Source organism: Hylobates moloch, unplaced genomic scaffold, assembly GCF_009828535.3.
Source record: "Hylobates moloch isolate HMO894 unplaced genomic scaffold, HMol_V3 SCAFFOLD_6, whole genome shotgun sequence".
Taxonomy (NCBI): Eukaryota; Metazoa; Chordata; class Mammalia; order Primates; family Hylobatidae; genus Hylobates; species Hylobates moloch.
Genome location: NW_026652281.1, coordinates 153798323 through 153816058, shown reverse-complemented (window position 1 = coordinate 153816058; position 17736 = coordinate 153798323). Strand labels below are relative to the sequence as shown.

Here is a 17736-nt window from a genome sequence, read left to right as displayed (position 1 = left end):
GCTCAAGGGATTCTCCCACCTCAGCCTCCTGAGTAGCTAAGACTACAGGCATGCGCCACCATGTCCAACTACGTTTTTTTTTGTTTTGTTTTGTTTTTTAATTTTTGTAGAGATGTGGCTCTCCCTATTTTGCCCAGGACAGTCTGAAACTTCTGGGCTGAAGCAGTCCTCTTGCCTCAGCCTCTTGAGTTTCTGGGATTATAGGTGTGAGCCACCACAACCGGCCCTGTGATGGTCTTTACTAACTCTCCTGCCCCGTCATTCTCTACCACGTACTCTGCTTGTTTTCATAGCATTTCTAATTCTCTGTCATTATCTTGTTTATTTTTTACTTTATACCCCATCTTATTTGTTGGTATGGCCCCCAGCACTAAGTGCAATGTTGACACAAAGCAGGTATTATAAATACATTTGTGTGGACTATGTGAATGTGCTCTCTAAGGCCAGAGAGTGCATTCCAGCAGAGAGGTACATTTATTTAGCAGGTACTTACCTGCCCCTGCTGTGGGTTTGGGAGTCTGATTCTGAATATGCTTGAAACCTCATCTCTTGAACACAACAAAATCCACAATCTCCAGGTGAGGAAGTGATGACTGAACTCTGACCCCTGGGTATTACCTTCCCCATGTGGGTTTCTCATTGTGAGAAGCCTCTGACCCTCTTTTTTTTCTTCTTTTTTCTTCTTCCTTTTTTTTTTTTGGGGGGTGTGTGTGTGTGTGTGTGTGTGTGTGTGTGTGTCCCAGTTTTGCTGTTGCCCAGGCTGGAGTGCAATGGCACAATCTCGGCTCACTGCAACCTCCGCCTCCCAGGTTCAAGTGATTCTCCTGCCTCCGTCTCCCAAGTAGCAGGGATTACAGGCATGCGTCACCACACCTGGCTAGTTTTGTATTTTTAGTAGAGGTGGGGTTTTACCATGTTGGCCAGGCTGGTCTCGAACTTCTGACCTTAGATGATCCACCCACCTTGGCCTCCCAAAGTGCTAGGATTACAGGCATTAGCCATCGTGCCTGGCCACCTCTGACCCTCTTTTAAAAGTTCTGGGCCAATTCTGTTTATAGAGTCATTTCTCTTGGTTTTTTAGAGCATAGCTAAGACAGGCAAGGTCTTTCACAAAAATTTGCCATTGTAAGAGAAAAATGCAGAAATAAAAAGAGATCATTAGGGGCAGAAATACAGCCCTTCTGCCTAAAAGGGCTGACATAGGTAAGCTTTAGATTTTGTGGATTAAGGAGAGGCATCTTAAAAGCTCCCCACCAAGAACCTCTTCCAGGGCATCGACTTTTTTTTTTTTTTAAGACAGGGGCTTGCTCTGTTATCCAGGCTGGAGTCCAGTGGCACTAACATGGCTTGCCGTAGCCTTGACCTCCTGAGCTCGAGCAATCCTTCTGTCTCTGTCTCAGCCTCAGCCTCCCGGGAAGCTGGAACCACAGGCATGTGCCACCACCCCCAGCTAGTTTTTGGTTTGTTGGTTTGTTGGTTTCTATGTAGAGACAAAGTCTCACCATCTTGCCCAGGCTGGTCTCAAACTCCTGGGCTCAACCCATGCTCCCACCTCAGCCTCCCAAAATGCTTGAGCTCCCAAAATTACAGGCGTGAGCCACTGTGCCTAGCCTTGACCACTTTTTGGCTGAGAGCAGGAGATTAAAAATGTGGGCTTGCCCTCCTCTCCCAGTTTTAGACTCTGCCTCTGCCTCACATTGCCAGTGCCATGATAGAACTCATGCCTTGGCCGGGCACGGTGGCTCACGCCTGTAATCCCAGCACTTTGGAAGGCCAAGGTGGGTGGATCACGAGGTCAGGAGATCAAGACCATCCTGGCTAACACGGTGAAACCCCGTCTCTACTAAAAATACAAAAAAATTAGTTGGGCGTGGTGGCGGGTGCCTGTAATCCCAGCTACTCGGGAGGCTGAGGCAGGAGAATGGCGTGAACCCGGGAGGCAGAGCTTGCAGTGAGCCGAGATCGTGCCACTGCACTCCAGCCTGGGTGACAGAGCGAGACTCCATCTCAAAAAAAAAAAAAAAAAAGAACTCATGCCTTGGGAGAGATTTTACCTCTTCTCTTCTCAAAAAAGTAAGACTGTTCTCCAGGCACAATAATTTAAGCACAGGTTAATACCATATTTCATATAGTGTGGCACTTATATAATATGTGATTTTATTTTATTTATTTATTTAGAGACAGAGTCTAGCTCTGTCACCCAAGTTGGAGTTAGTGGCACAACCTCAGCTCACTACAGCCTCTGCCTCCTGGGTTCAAACAATTCTCCTGCCTCAGCCTCCCAAGTAGCTGGGATTATAGGCGCCTGCCACCACACCTGGCTAATTTTTGTATTTTTAGTAAAGACAGGGTTTCACCATGTTGGCCAGGCTGGTATCGAACTCCTGACCTCAGGTGATCTGCCCACCTCGGCCTCTCAAAGTGCTAGGATTACAGGCATGAGCCACCACGCCCTGCCCTGTTATGTAATTTTAAATGTTTCAAAGTCAGATCAAGAACAATGAGAAAAGTATTCCTTTTTCCAGTCTTTTAGTCCTGATTCTATCTGGGAAGAAGTTTCAGTTGGGTACTACCATATCTTAAAATCTCTCAGCACAGTTGCTGTTCTCTTCTTCCTGGGGAATGCTCCAAGCCTCATTTTTATCATATTTATTTTTATTGGTATCTACTTAAGTTTATGATCTAAAGATTCCTTTTGAAAAGAAGTTCCTAAGTAAAGAAAGTTGGCATACATAAAACTATAAAATAAGTAATAGTGTAGGTGGCGTGAGAACACAGCATGAGTCAAGGCGGCAGCAGGAAAGGCTGGCTGAGGTCTGCCAGTGTCCTAGTATGGCATCCCATCATTCAGTGCCTGTGTCTGAGGCAGAATTCAAAGGCAGTGCTGTTGAGGTAGTGTTTGTCAACTCAGTGATTTCTTGTTTTCCCCTCTGTAGTGGAGCACATGATCCAGAAGAACCAATGTCTCTTCACCAACACCCAGTGTAAGGTTTGCTGCGCCTTGCTTATTTCTGAGTCCCAGAAGCTGGCACATTACCAGGTATGCCATCATACTTTTGGAACTGCGTTTCTTTTCAGACCTGGTGCCAAACCCCTAATTGTCTCTGGTTTGCATGGTGAAGTGTAATTGCTGCTTAGCCACCCAGATGTTGCCTCCATGCATGTTGGCTTGTGACTTGAAGATTGACTTAATTTCCCTGAGTCTCATCTCCCCTATCCAAATCAGGATCATTATATGTGTATCTTCCCTTGCAGCTTGGCATAGCATAAAGTATGAGCTTTGGCTTTAAATAGATCTGACTTTGAATCAAAACTCTGCTACTCATCTTGAGCAAGAAACTGCATCATTTTTAGATAGTTTCCTCATCCACAAAATAGAAATGGTCATAATTTTTTCATAGATTGTGAAGATTAAATTTGGTAGCTGTAAAATGCCTTGCACAGAGCAGGAACTCAAACTTCCCTCACCTCCTCCTCAAAACTTTTTGTGAGGATGAATCAGATGAAAATCTCATAAGTGTTTTTGAGTGCCTTAAGTATGAAGTAGCATTTGGCTATCTTTGATCTTTCTCCTGGGTTTTTGCAGAGCAAAAAACATGCCAACAAAGTGAAGAGATACCTAGCAATCCATGGAATGGAGACACTAAAGGGGGAAACGAAGAAGCTAGACTCAGATCAGGTAACACAGCTGCCATATTGAGCCTGCTTGCTTCCTGATGAAGCCAGCCAGCAGGTTGGTGTGGTGAACAAGTCAGACTGTCTTGGCTTCAAATCCTGGCCCTGTTGTGTGACTCGGGCAAGTCTATTACTTCACAAAGCCTTGATTTCTTCCTCTATAAAAATGAGCATGGTAATATCAACTACCCTTCAGGATTTTTTGAAACTAAAATTGAGGGCAGGTTTATAAAAAGCACCCAATTCAGAGCCTGGCACATAGTAGGGACTCAGTAATGGAGCTGGTATTACATATTACTGCCTAGTGGTTTGTTAGAGCAAGACAAGAGAAAGTGGAAAGAAGCCAGGCTGCTTGCTTTCTTGAGAGCCAGGGAAAAGAACTAAGTTCAATACTTGAATGTTTTGAATAAATAGGCAGAAGGAACACCTTTCCAAATGCCTGCTCTGATTGAGAGGTGATCACATGTGCTTCTTGGCTCAGAAATATTATGAGCATTATGCTGAAGCCACCCCCAGTCCCTCAGGAGTATCATCTCATCATGGGAAGAGAAGTTATGCAGACTAGGGCTCAAAGCTGGCTGTGTGTCTTACTGATCAGCTGACTTTGGCCAAGTCACTTAACCTCTGTGAACTTCCCCCATAAAGTAGAGATAATGCCTACTTCTTAAGGGTATTGTGAGGTAAAATTTCAATTCCTAGTAGATGCTCAATAAATAAGAGTTTACTCTATAGACTGCTACCTCCTATTATAGTAGCCACAGGTTAGGAAGGTCCTTGTTTATCTCTTCTCAAAATTTACTGGACTCATCCCCTGGTTTCCCTTCTTCTTATTTATTTATTTATCCCTGGTTTCCCTCCTTTCTATTTTCTCTGTCTATTTATGAGACAGGACCTGGCTCTGTTACCCAGGCTGGAGTGCAGTGGTGCAATCATGGCTCACTGCAGCCTCAACCTCCCAAGCTCAAGTGATCCTCCCACTTCAACCTCCCAAGTAGCTAGGACTACAGGCACACACCACCACGCCTGGCTAACTGGAGTGCAGTGGCACGATCTCAGCTCACTGCAACCTCCGCCTCCTGGGTTCAAGCGATTCCCCTGCCTCAGCCTCTGAAGTAGCTGGGACAACAGGCGTGCGCCACCACACCCAGCTAATTTTTGTATTTAGTAGAGACAGGGTTTCACCAGGTTGGCCAGGCTGGTCTCAAACCCCTGATCTCAAGTGATCTGCCTGCCTCAGCCTCCCAAAGTGCTGGGATTACAAGTGTGAGCCACTGCGCCCAGCCGCCTGGCTGATTTTTTTAAAATTTTTTCGTAGAGACGGGGTCTCGCTTTGTTGCCCAGGCTGGTCTCAAATTCCTGGTCTCAAGTGATCCTCCCACCTCAGGCTCCCAAAGTACCAGGATTACAGGTATGAGCCACCACACCTGGCCCTTTTTTTTTTTTTTTTTTTTTTTTTTGAGACGGAGTCTCGCTCTTTTACCCAGGCTGGAGTGCAGTGGCGCGATCTCGGCTCACTGCAGGCTCCGCCCCCCGGGGTTCACGCCATTCTCCTGCCTCAGCCTCCCTTGTAGCTGGGACTACAGGCGCCTGCCACCTCGCCCGGCTAATTTTTTGTATTTTTAGTGGAGACGGGGTTTCACCGTGTTAGCCAGGATGGTCTCGATCTCCTGACCTCGTGATCCGCCCGCCTCGGCCTCCCAAAGTGCTGGGATTACAGGCGTGAGCCACCGCGCCCGGCCGACCTGGCCCTTTTCTCACAATTTATAATTCAGAAAGGCAAGATAAACTCTATGACCCTGGGCAAGTTATTTTACATCTTTGCACCCTATTCAGAGATCAGGCTTTCTGAGAGAGATGTTGGGATCCCTTTATGTAGTCTTGAAATACATGGTTTTCTAGCCTAATCATAATCAACAAGTAGAATGCAATGGGAGGCTGGGTGCGGTGGCTCATGCCTGTAATCCTAGCAATTTAGGTGGCTGAGGCAGGTGGATTGCTTGAGCTCGGGAATTCGAGACCACCCTAGGCAATATGGTGAAACCTCGTCTCTATAAAAAATACAAAAATTAGCTGGGTGTGGTGGCATGTTCCTGTAGTCTAGCTACTTGCAGGGGTGGCTGGGAGAATTGCTTGAGCCCTGGAGGTGGAGGTTCCAGTGAGCCGAGATCGTGCCACTGCACTCCAGCCTGGGCATCAGAGTGAGACCCTAATGGTCCACTTGTTCAGCAAACTCTGAGCATCTACTGTGTGCCAGACTCCAGCTGGGTGTGAAGGATAGGAAACAAAAATGAGTCAAATAGTCCCTGTTCCAGTGTCACACTTGAGTTCACAGAAAAGTCTCCTAAGCTATGACACTGTCAGTTTAGGGTGGCAAGTGCTATGACAGAGGTCTATTTAATGTACTCTGGGAGTACAGAAGAGGAGCAGGGTTCATTCTTCCTGGAATACACAGACAAAGGGACTTGATAGTTGTTTACTGAATGATTTTTTTTTTTTTTAGGAGAAAGTCCCCCAGAAGAAAAGCTTATATTTAAATTGGGTCTTGAAGGCTAAGCAGACACGCTGCCAAGTAGGAAAGGAAGGAAGAACATTTTAGACAGCAGGAATGGCCAAAGCAAAGCAAGGAAGCATGAGAGAATAAAGTGGGGGATGGTGAGTAGAGCCTGGGACGAAGTAGCTGGAGAAGAATCTGGAAAGCAGGTTGGGGTTAATGTGTGAGGGGGGCCATAAATGCCTATTCTGTTATGGGCAGTGGGGAACCACTGAAGGTTTTCTGGCGGGGCAGTGGTATGATCAGACCTGTGTTCTTTCTTCCAACCAGAAGAGCAGCAGAAGCAAAGACAAGAACCAGTGCTGCCCCATCTGTAACATGACCTTTTCCTCCCCTGTCGTGGCCCAGTCGCACTACCTGGGGAAGACCCACGCAAAGAACTTAAAGCTGAAGCAGCAGTCCACTAAGGTGGAAGGTACTGGTTTTCCTGAGTAGTGCTATAGTGGGACCCCTCCCATCCTCAGGGCACTATTGCCAGGGGCTCACAGAGATCCTCACTGAGGCCACAGACTTGAAGAGGTTGAATTGCTTTTGAGAACCCTTAAAAATCTCCAAGTAGACCCAGCTTCATTGAAATGCAGTCTCAGAATTATGCTCACCTAACCTCCCTTTCTTTGGTTATAGGTTTTTCTCTATAGCCTGAGCTTTTGTCCTGACTAATAATTATAACTCAGGAGTGCCAAAGTCCTCCAGGCCACACATACCATGAGAGCATTCTGTCTCCTACCTCTCCCACTTAGATTTTTCCATCCCAGCATCCATCTGCCCTTATTACTGCGTGTTCCAAGTTGAAAGCTAAATCCTTGTCTTTTTCACATGCTCAGGTTATGGCCTACTCACTTTAATCCTCAAAAGCTGCCTGTTCTCCTCAAGACAGGGACTTGCCTTTCAAAGCTGAATACTTCAGTGCTGCTACTACTGCCCCACAATCTGTAACTGCCATGAATTCATTCCCAGTACAGTGACTTCTGAAATAGCCCCCTTTATCTTGTCACGACTAGGGCTCAGCCCTCACTTTCATCTCATTAACTCCTGACTTTCTGGGGTTTTAACCTCTGCTAATTGCAATTAGTCAAGAGTGAAAGTTCTTTGATGTTTATTTCATTGTTTTCTTGATAATTTTTGCTTCTCTATTTTGGACCAAGAAGTAGACTACACTATTAGTAATACTATTATCCTTTTTGTGTTAACTGACAACAGTGTTTTAGAAGCCTTTGAAGGTAGGGTGAAAAATCACTCATAATTTTTTTTTGAGGTGGAGTCTCGCTCTGTTGCCTAGGTTGGAGTGCAGTGGCATGATCTCGGCTCACTGCAAACTCCACCTCCCAGGTTCATGCCATTCTCCTACCTCAGCCTCCCAAGTAGCTGGGACTACAGGCGCCCACCACCATGCTGGGCTAATTTTTTTTGTATTTTTTAGTAGAAACAGGGTTTCACCGTGTTAGCCAGGATGGTCTCAATCTCCTGACCTCGTGATCCACCTGCCTCGGCCTCCCAAAGTGTTAAGATTACAGGCGTGAGCCACCACGCCGGCCAAACCCTTTTTTTTAAATAGAGATGGCTTCTCACTATATTGCTCAGACTGGTCTTGAACTCCTGGCCTTAAGTGATCCTCCCATCTCAGCCTCCCAGAGTGCTGGGATTACAGGCATGAGCCACCACACCTGGCCACTCATAATTACACCTTTTTATCACACCCACATCTAGTTATTCATGGTATGAAACAGCAGAATGTGGACTTTGAAGTCACAGAGTCCCAGGTTTAAAGCCTGGCACTGTTACTGTTTATATGACTTTTTTGTGTCTGAACTGCCTAACCTATAAAATGATAATAATACTGTCTACTTCATTGGTTGTGAGGATACAATAATGTGTATTAAAAACATAGGACATAGGCTGGGCATGGTGGCTCATGCCTGTTGTAATCCCAGCACTTTGGGAGGCCGAGTTAGGCAGATCACTTGAAGTCAGGAGTTCGAGACCAGCCTGATCAACACGGTGAAACCCCATCTCTACTAAAAATAACAAAAATTAGCTGGGTGTGGTGGCACGAGCCTGTAGTCCCAGCTTCTTGGGAGGCTGAGGCAGGAGAATCGCTTGAACCTGGGAGCTGGAGGTTGCAGTGAGCTGAGATTGCGCCGTTGTACACCAGCCTGGGGGACAGAGCAAGACCTCTCCTCAAAAAAAAAAAAAAAAATTTTATAAGGTCACAGACTTCTCTTTCCACAAATGGGAAAATTCTCTGCATTATGCCTTGTCCCCGAAATTTCATACTCAAGAGATTATTTTCCAGATTCACTTTCAGCTTTTGCCACATACTTTGTTTTTATATAGTTGTGATCATAATGCAGGTACCCTTTATATCCTGCTTTTACTTTTCATTTAATTTTACAGCTTAAGCACATTTCCTGTTATTACACAACTTTATAACTACATTTCTGAAATTAAACACTTCTTAATGTAAAAGTAATATAAGCATGTTGTAAGAGATAAGGAAAACGTGGATAAATTGAAAGAAAAGTTACCCATATTTTACCATTCACAGATAAACACTGTTAACATTTTGGTTTCTCCTATAATCTGTTTCTCCTATAATCTTATTGTTATGTGTATCTTTGTATATCTGTGCGTATGTTTGTTTTGTGTATATCTAGGTTAACTCCGTGTATATGTGCATATAAACATAGACTACTTTAAATAACTTTAATGTTTTTATAAAAACAATGCATACTCATTATGAATAATTCCACTTCAAACAATTGCAAAAGATACAGAGAAGAAAGCAAAATGTCACCCAAATCCTACCACCAAGAGAGAAATACTGTTAATATGTTGGTGATGTTTCAAAATACCAGTATGCACATATGGATTACACATATGGGGTTCTTTATTTTTTTATTTATTTTTATTCATTTATTTATTTATTTATTTATTTTGAGATGGAGTCTTGCTCTGTGACCCAGGCTGGAGTGCAGTGGCACAATCTCAGCTCACTGCAACCTCTGCCTCCTGGGTTCAAGCGATTCTTCTGCCTCAGCCTCCCAAGTAGCTGGGACTACAGGCGCGTGCCACCGCGCCTGGCCCATTTTTATATTTTTAGTAGAGACGGGGTTTCACTATGTTGCCCAGGCTGCTCTTGAACTCCTGGCCTCAAACAATGATCTTACCATATGGTATGTACAATTGCCTTCTTTTTTGTTTGTTTTTTTTTTTTTTTTGAGATGGACTCTCCCTCTTTTGCCCAAGCTGGAGTGAAATGGCGCGATCTCAGCTCACTGCAACCTCTGCCCCACTGGGTTCAAGCGATTCTCCTGCCTCCACCTCCTGAGTAGCTGGGATTACAGGTGCTCACCACCATGCCCGGCTAATGTTGTTTTTTTGTTTTTTTGAGATGGAGTCTTGCTGTCGCCTAGGCTGGAGTGCAGTGGTGCAACCTTGACTCACTGCAACCTCCACCCTCTGGGTTCAAGCAATTCTCTTGACTCAGCCTCCTGAGTAGCAGGGACTACAGGCTCCTGCCACCATGCCCAGTTACTTTTTGCATTTTTGATAGAGATAGGGTTTCAACATATTGGTCAGGCTGGTCTTGAATTCCTGACCTCAGGTGATCCACCCACCTCAGCCTCCCAAAGTGCTGGGATTACAGACATGAGCCACCGTGCCCGGCCAGTTTTGTATTTTTAGTAGAGATGGGGTTTCACCATGTTAGTCAGGCTGGTCTCAAACTCCTGACCTCAGGTAATCTACTCGCCTCAGCCTCCCAAAGTCCTGGGATTACAGGCGTGAGCCACCATTCCCTGCCTAATTTTTGTATTAGTAGCGATGGGGTTTCGGCATGTTGGCCAGGCAGATCTCTAACTCCTGGTCTCAGGTAATTCACCCGCTTCTGCCTCCCAAAGTGCTAGGATTACAGGCGTGAGCCACCGCACCTGGCCATACAATTGCCTTCTATATGTTTTTTATTTAATATGACATTTGTATTTCCCCATGTTATTAAAAAATTCTTTATAAGCATTTTTAGTGACTGCATCATACTACATTTAATATTCCTCTAATGCTGAACATTTAATCTCCCCACCCCCCACTTTTTGGTGTTACAAATAACACTGCAGTGAACATCTCTGTAGAACACTTTATTACATTTCAGGTTATTTTCTGAGAACAGACTCTATATCCATCATTTTATTGGATGCGCATTAAATGGTTCTGCTAGACTTACTTACCTTTTCACCTCTGATGCTTCTGTTCAGTATCAAAGAATGACCGTTCTCTCTTAACAACCATTATACCTCTTTTCTTTTTATTTATTTATTTTTTTTTTTGAGACGGAGTCTTGCTCTGTCGCCCAGGCTGGAGTGCAGTGGCGCAATCTCGGCTCACTGCAAGCTCCACCTCCCGGGTTCACGCCAGTCTCCTGCCTCAGCCTCTCCAAGTAGCTGGGACTACAGGCGCCCGCCACTACGCCCAGCTAATTTTTTTGTATTTTTAGTAGAGACGGGGTTTCACTGTGGTCTCGATCTCCTGACCTCGTGATCCGCCTGCCTCGGCCTCCCAAAGTGCTGGGATTACAAGTGTGAGCCACCGCGCCCAGCCTATACCTCTTTTCTGATGTTAAAAATCTACATTCATTACAGAAAAGTTGGAAAATAGGCCGGGTGCTCACGCCTGTAATTCCAGCACTTTGGGAGGCTGAGGCAGGTGGATCACCTGAGGTCAGGAGTTTGAGACCAGCCTGACCAACATGGAGAAACCCCATCTCTACTAAAAATACAAAATTAGCTGGGCATGGTGGCGCATGCCTGTAATCCCAGCTACTTCGGAGGCTGAGGCAGGAGAATCGCTTGAACCCCAGAGGCAGAGGTTGCAGTGAGCCAAGATCATGCCATTGCACTCCAGCCTGGGCAACAAGAGCAAAACTCCATCTCAAAAAGAAAAAAAAGAAAGGAAAAGTTGGAAAATAGTGAAACACACTCTACTCTCTGTGCTTTTGATCTTTTTTCCATGCTGTCACCTATGCGTTTGTTGTTGTTCTATAAAATTGAGGACATAAGAAGCAGATTGATGTGTAACTTGTTTTTCTTCTTTTTCTTTTTCTTTTTTTTTTTTTTTTTTTTTTTTGAGACAGAATTTCACTCTTTTTGCCCAGGGTGGAGTGCAATGGCGCAATCTCGGCTTACTGCAGCCTCCGCCCACCGGGTTCAAGCAGTTCTCCTGCCTCAGCCTCCTGAGTAGCTGGGATTACAGTCATGCAGTATCACACCCAGCTAATTTTGTATTTTTTTCAGTAGAGACTGAGTTTCACCATGTTGGCCAGGCTGGTCTCAGAACTCCTGAGTCAGATCATCTGCCTGCCTCAACCTCCCAAAGTGCTGGGATTACAGGCACGAGCCATTGTGCCTGGCCTGTAACTTGCTTTTTTTGCACTCAACACCACAAACAGAATATTTTCTCATATTATAAAATATTCTACAACATGTACATTACTTTTTTTTTTTTTTTTTTTGAGACGGAGTTTCGCTCTTGTTGCCCAGGCTGGAGTGCAATGGCACGATCTCGGCTCACCGCAACCTCCGCCTCCCAGGTTCAAGCAATTCTCCTACCTCAGCCTCCCTAGTGGCTGGGATTACAGGCATGCACCACAACACCTGGCTAATTTTTTTGTATTTTTAGTAGAGATGGGGTTTCTCCATGTTGAGGCTGGTCTCGAACTCCCGACCTCAGGTGATCTGCCCACCTCGGCCTCCCAAAGTGCTGGGATTACAGGCGTGAGCCACCACGCCCGGCATACATTACTTTTTTAATGACTTGCTGAAACAAAATCAATGAGCAGAGAAATTGAAATTCCCTATACTAGAAAAACCACTGTGGGAAAGGCCAGCAAATTTCTTCTGGCTTGCCCCAAATCCTCAAAACTTCCCCAGTTGAAGTGATACAGGTATGGAAGAGCATCTGAGACATATCATCTGTGAGTCCTGCTGAGCCCCATCCGTCCTCCACCACTGGTGGGGACTTCTGGGCCCCACATTTTTAAAGCAGTAGTTGCTAGGTTGACACCATTTCAGCCACATGGACTTGTTAGTGAGTCGTGGCATCCACTTTATGAGGCAGCAGTGCAGCCTAGAGTCAACATCAAGCAATATGTTGATGCACAAGAGGCTCACATGTATGCCTATACCAGGCTCTGATTAACTGAATTCATTGGCCAGAATCAGGGATGTTTTCTGAAGGTGAAAGTAAGAGCTATAGCCTTCAGGTCTTCTTGCCACACTCTGGCAGCCTGGCATAGCAAAGAGAGCACAGGCTTTAGGATCACAGACCTGACTTCACTCACTGGCTGGGTCACCTTGGGCAAGCCACTTCACTCATCTGAGCCTCAGTTTTTCTGAATAATGTGGCAAAGTGATACCTACCTCATTGGGGTAGTTCTGAGGACCAAAGGAGAAAATACATGTACAAAACACATCACTAAATGTTTTTTGGTTTTTTTTTTGAGACGGAATTTCGCTCTTGTCACCCAGGCTGGAGTGCAATGGCACAATCTTGGCTCGCTGCAGCCTCCGCCTCCGAGGTTGAAGTGATTCTCCTACCTCAGCCTCCCAAGTAGCTGGGATTACAGGCACACACCACCATGCCCAGCTAATTTTTGTATTTTTAGGAGAGACAGGGTTTCACCATGTTGGCCAGGATGGTCTCAATCTCTTGACCTCGTGATCCACCTGCCTTGGCCTCCTGAAGTGCTGGGATTACAGGTGTGAGCAAAACGCATAACTAAATGTTAATGGTCCTCTTTTCTCTCTACTCAGCCTATAATATGCAATGTAGCCTAAAAGGCATCCCTAGTATGGTTACCTTTTCTGAATGACCTTGTGTGAGCTCCAGGAACTCAAGCCTCAATTTCTATATCTGTGCATTGGTTCCCAGCTCTGCAACTGTATTACTTTAAGGATGAGAATAAAACTCCCAAACTTCGTGTCCCACTTGCTATGAAGTTCTGGGAAATGCTGAGGTATCCCTTCAAGAGTACAAGTATGGGCCGGGCGCAGTGGCTCACGCCTGTAATCCCAGCACTTTGGGAGGCCGAGGCGGGCAGATCACGAGGTCAGGAGATCGAGACCATCCTGGCTAACACGGTGAAACCCCGTCTCTACTAAAAATACAAAAAAATTAGCCAGGCGTGGTGGCGGGCGCCTGTAGTCCCAGCTACTCGGGATGCTGAGGCAGGAGAATGGCGTGAACCCGGGAGGCGGAGCTTGCAGTGAGCCAAGATCATGCCACTGCACTCCAGCCTGGGCGACAGAGCGAGACTCCATCTCAGAAAAAAAAAAAAGAGTGCAAGTATGCATCTCTAGTCTATTGTAATTTGGCAACTTGATAGGAGAAGTTCAGAGCCTCCTAAGAATATGAGAAACATCAGAATTTGTGGGCTTAAAGTAGTTAAAGCTGCTGAATGAAATAGCCAGTCTTTGGGCTCCCTCAAATCTTCCCAGGTTTCCCAATTAGAGAATGCATTCACGTGTGTGATGCACACAGGCAGTGCCACATCTGCCAGTGGGATTAACTGGTGTCACAGCCCTTTCTATTCAGCATACTCAAAAGCCTGGCACCATCTGGGTTTTTTCATTGTTTCTGTTTGAACTCTCTCACCGCAGCCCTGTCGAAACGCCTTACGAATCCTTTCCTTGTGGCCTCCACCTTAGCCTTGCACCAGAATAGAGAGATGATAGACCCAGACAAGTTCTGCAGCCTCTGCCATGCAACTTTCAACGACCCTGCCATGGCTCAACAACATTATGTGGGCAAGAAACACAGAAAACAAGAGACCAAGCTCAAACTAATGGCACGCTATGGGCGGCTGGCGGACCCTGCTGTCAGTGACTTTCCAGGTGAGGAGGCCTAGCTCACACCCAGAGCTGGACCAGGGTTTGGCCACTGGGGCTCCCTGGACCAGCCGACGTTGTGCTTTTCCTTCTTAGGTCTTGTAAGTAGGGTTTGCAAACTCAGATGCCTACAGAAGCCAGATGAGAAATTAAAATGAGAGCCAGGAAGAGGATATGGTCAGCTGAAGAGTGAATGCCATTCCTACTCAGCTGTTACCATATCTTTCAGGTTTTCTTTTTTTTTTTTTTTTTTCGAGACAAAGTCTTGCTCTGTCTCCCAGGTTGGAGTGCAGTGGCGCAATCTCAGCTCACTGCAAGCTCTGCCTCCCGGGCTCATGCCATCCTTCTACCTCAGCCTCCTGAGTAGCTGGGACTATAGGCGCCTGCCACCACGCCTGGCTAATTTTTTTGTATTTTTAGTAGAGACAGGGTTTCACCGTGTTAGCCAGGATGGTCTCGATCTCTTGACCTCGTGATCCACCCGCCTCGGCCTCCCAAAGTGCTGGGATTACAGGTGTGAGCCACCGCGCCTGGTCCCTCTGATTTTTAAATGTGTAACTAAATTTAAAAATTTTCAAGCCCAGCCAGGCATGGTGGCTTATGCTGTAATCCAAACACTTTGGGATGCCACGATAGGAGGATCACTTGAGCCCAAGAGTTCAAGACCAGCCTAGCCAACATGGTGAGATCCCATCTCTACTAAAAATTTTAAATATTAGCTGGGCATGGTGGTGCATGTCTGTAGTCCCAGCACCTTGGGAAAGCTGAGGTGGGAGGATAACTTGAGCCCAGGAGGTCAAGGCTAAAGTGAGATATGATTGTGCCACTGCATTCCAACCTGAGTGAGAGCGAGAACATGTATCAAAAAAACAATTTTTTTTTTTTCTTTGAGACAGAGTCTCACTCTGTCTCCCAGGCTGGAGTACAGTGACACCATCTCACCTCACTGCAACGTCTGCCTCCTGTGTTCAAGTGATTCTTATGCCTCAGCCTCCTGAGTAGCTGGGATTACAGTTATGTGCCACCCCACATGGCTAATTTCCGGCTAACTTTTTTTGTATTTTTAGTAGAGACAAGAGTTTCACCATGTTGGCCAGGTTGGTCTCAAACTCCTGACCTCAAGTGATCCACCCGCCATGGCCTCCCAAAGTGGTGGGATTAGAGGCATTAGCCACTGTGCCCAGCCAAAAAAAAGAACTGTTTTTATACCCTATGTAAGTCAGACCTGTCTGCAAGCCAGATTTGGGCCAAGGACCCTTAGCGGATTAGATCAGAATCTCATGTTCTGATAGTTCTTACTTTATACCTCCACAAAGGTGAACCCCCTGAGAGAGAAAAAGTTGCTTCCTATCAGCAGAATTTAGACCCCTACATTAAAGTTTTGCCTCCCCCATTCTTTGGTTGTGGTTATATTAAGGAGATACTGGTACCAAGAAAAACTACTAAAACTATACGTACACATGGTCCCCAACTTTCTATGGTTCAGCTTTATGATTTTTTTCAACTTTACGATAGTGTGAAAGCAACAGATGTTGAATAGAAACTGTACTTCTCTTGCACTGCTAGGCAGCAATTGGTAATAGGTTTATCCAGATGTAACCCCATTGCAAGTCAAGGAACATCTGTAGAGCGAGAGAAAGCATGGAAATCTCCTGACTTGCAGGATCCATTCACCACTCGTTGGTAAAGGATGAATTCCTTGTTTTTACCTTTTTGTTTTTTTTTAAGAGGGTCTCTTGCCAGGTGCAGTGGCTCACGCCTGTAATCCTAACACTTTGGGAGGCCAAGGCAGGTGGATCATGAGGTCAAGAGAGCCAGACCATCCTGGCCAATATGGTGAAACCCCGTCTCTACTAAAAATACAAAAATTAGCTGGACGTGGTGGCACGCGCCTATAGTCCCAGCTACTCAGGAGGCTGAGGCAGGAGAATCACCTGAACCTGGGAGGTGGAGGTTGCAGTGATCCAAGATCGTGCCACTGCACTCCAGCCTGGCAACAGAGCAAGACTCCATCTCAAAAAAAAAAAAAAAAAAAAAAAACAGTGTCTCTGTATGTTGCCTAAACTGGTCATGAACTCTTGGGCTCCAGTCATCCTCCTACCTTGGCCACCCAGAGTGCTGTGATTACAGGCATGAGCCGTTAAACCCAGCCTGCTTTTATCAAGTATGCATTTAAGTCTTGCCCAAAATATTTGTGTATTTTGGTACTTTTAATGCTGTTTTAAAATGAACATTCCTTAAAGTTGACTGGACCATTTCTAATACATTAAGGGTAATTAAAAAAAGACCTGGAAGAAATTCAGTTTTCATGAATATTATACTGTTAAGAGAGGGAAAAAAATATCTACCTTGATGATAGTTTTTCTTACATGTGTTCTTGTTTGCTATGAATTCATTGGGAGAAAATATTTGCTGCCTTTTTACTGTACATTCCAATTGTATGCTTTAAACATTTCAAAATCTATACATATTTTAACATTTTGTGACATACTAACATGTTTTTAGAATATACTAGTCCATGCCTAATCCATAGGGGATACGTTTCAGACGAGATCGGGCGCGTTCAGGGTGGTATGGCCGTAGACAGGGGGGATACGTTTCAAAACCCCCCATGGATGCCTGAAATGGTGGATAATACCAAACCCTCTATATACTGTGTTTTTCTGTCTGAGAACCAACATGGCTAAGGCACTAATGAGCAGATAGCGTATACAGTGTGGTAAACAAAGGGATGATTGACATCCTAAACAGGGCAGAATGGGATAGCTTAAGATTTCATCATGCTACTCAGAATAGCCAGCACTTTAAAAACTTAGGAATTGTTTATTTCTGGAATTTTTTTTTTTTTTTTTTTTTGAGATAGGGTCTTCTCTGTCACACAGGCTGGAGTGCAGTGCACAATTATGGCTCATTGCAGTCGTGACCTCCCGGACTTAAGCATTCCTCCCACTTCAGCCTCCCAAATTGCTTAACCACAGGCGTGTGCCACCACACCTGGCTACTTTTTTATTTTTTGTGGAGCTAGAGTCTCGCCATGTTGCCCAGGCTGGTCTTGAACTCCTGGGCTCAAGCGATCCACCCACCTCGGGCCTCCCAAAGTGCTGGGATTACAGACATGAGCCACCATGCCCAATCTGGCTATTTTTTATTTTTTTATTTTTTTATTTTTCTTTTTTGAGATGGACTTTTGCTCTTGTTACCCAGGCTGGAGTGCAGCGGTGCCATCTCAGCTCACTGGAACCTCCACCTTCCAGTTTCAAGCAATTCTCCTGCCTCAGCCTCCCAAGTACCTGGGATTACAGGTGCCCACCACCATGTCCGGCTAATTTTTTTTTTATTTTTAGTAGAGACAGGGTTTCACCATGTTGGCCAGGCTGGTCTTGAACTCCTGACCTTGTGATCCACACAGCTCGGCCTCCCAAAGTGCTGGGATTACAGGCGTGAGCCACCGTGCCTGGCCGGCATTTTTTATTTCATATTTTTGGACTGCAGTTGACCACAGATAACTGAAACCATAGAAAGCAAATCTGCAGATGGTAGGTGGGGTGTGGTGGTGGGGCTACTGTAATGATTGCATAGTATAATCTATTACTCCAGAACAGAAACACCTCAAGTGAACTTAACTAATTCAGT

General features: G+C 45.4%; 1 protein-coding gene across 7 annotated transcripts in view; it reads left to right on the top strand.

The window, feature by feature from the left end:
• Positions 1-17736, top strand: part of ZNF346 (zinc finger protein 346) — a 68173-nt gene that overhangs the window by 18283 nt on the left and 32154 nt on the right. For 2 of the 7 annotated variants that reach the window (XM_032158729.2, XM_032158732.2), the window contains exons 2-5: positions 2937-3040; positions 3587-3679; positions 6497-6641; positions 13876-14109. The exons of 1 other annotated variant lie outside the window; for it this stretch is intronic. In XM_032158729.2, the coding sequence (XP_032014620.1) occupies positions 2937-3040; positions 3587-3679; positions 6497-6641; positions 13876-14109 (576 nt within the window). The remainder of the gene's footprint in view (positions 1-2936; positions 3041-3586; positions 3680-6496; positions 6642-13875; positions 14110-17736) is intronic. 4 more of the 7 variants (XM_058440182.1, XM_032158735.2, XM_032158730.2 and 1 more) reach the window with 3 other exon arrangements.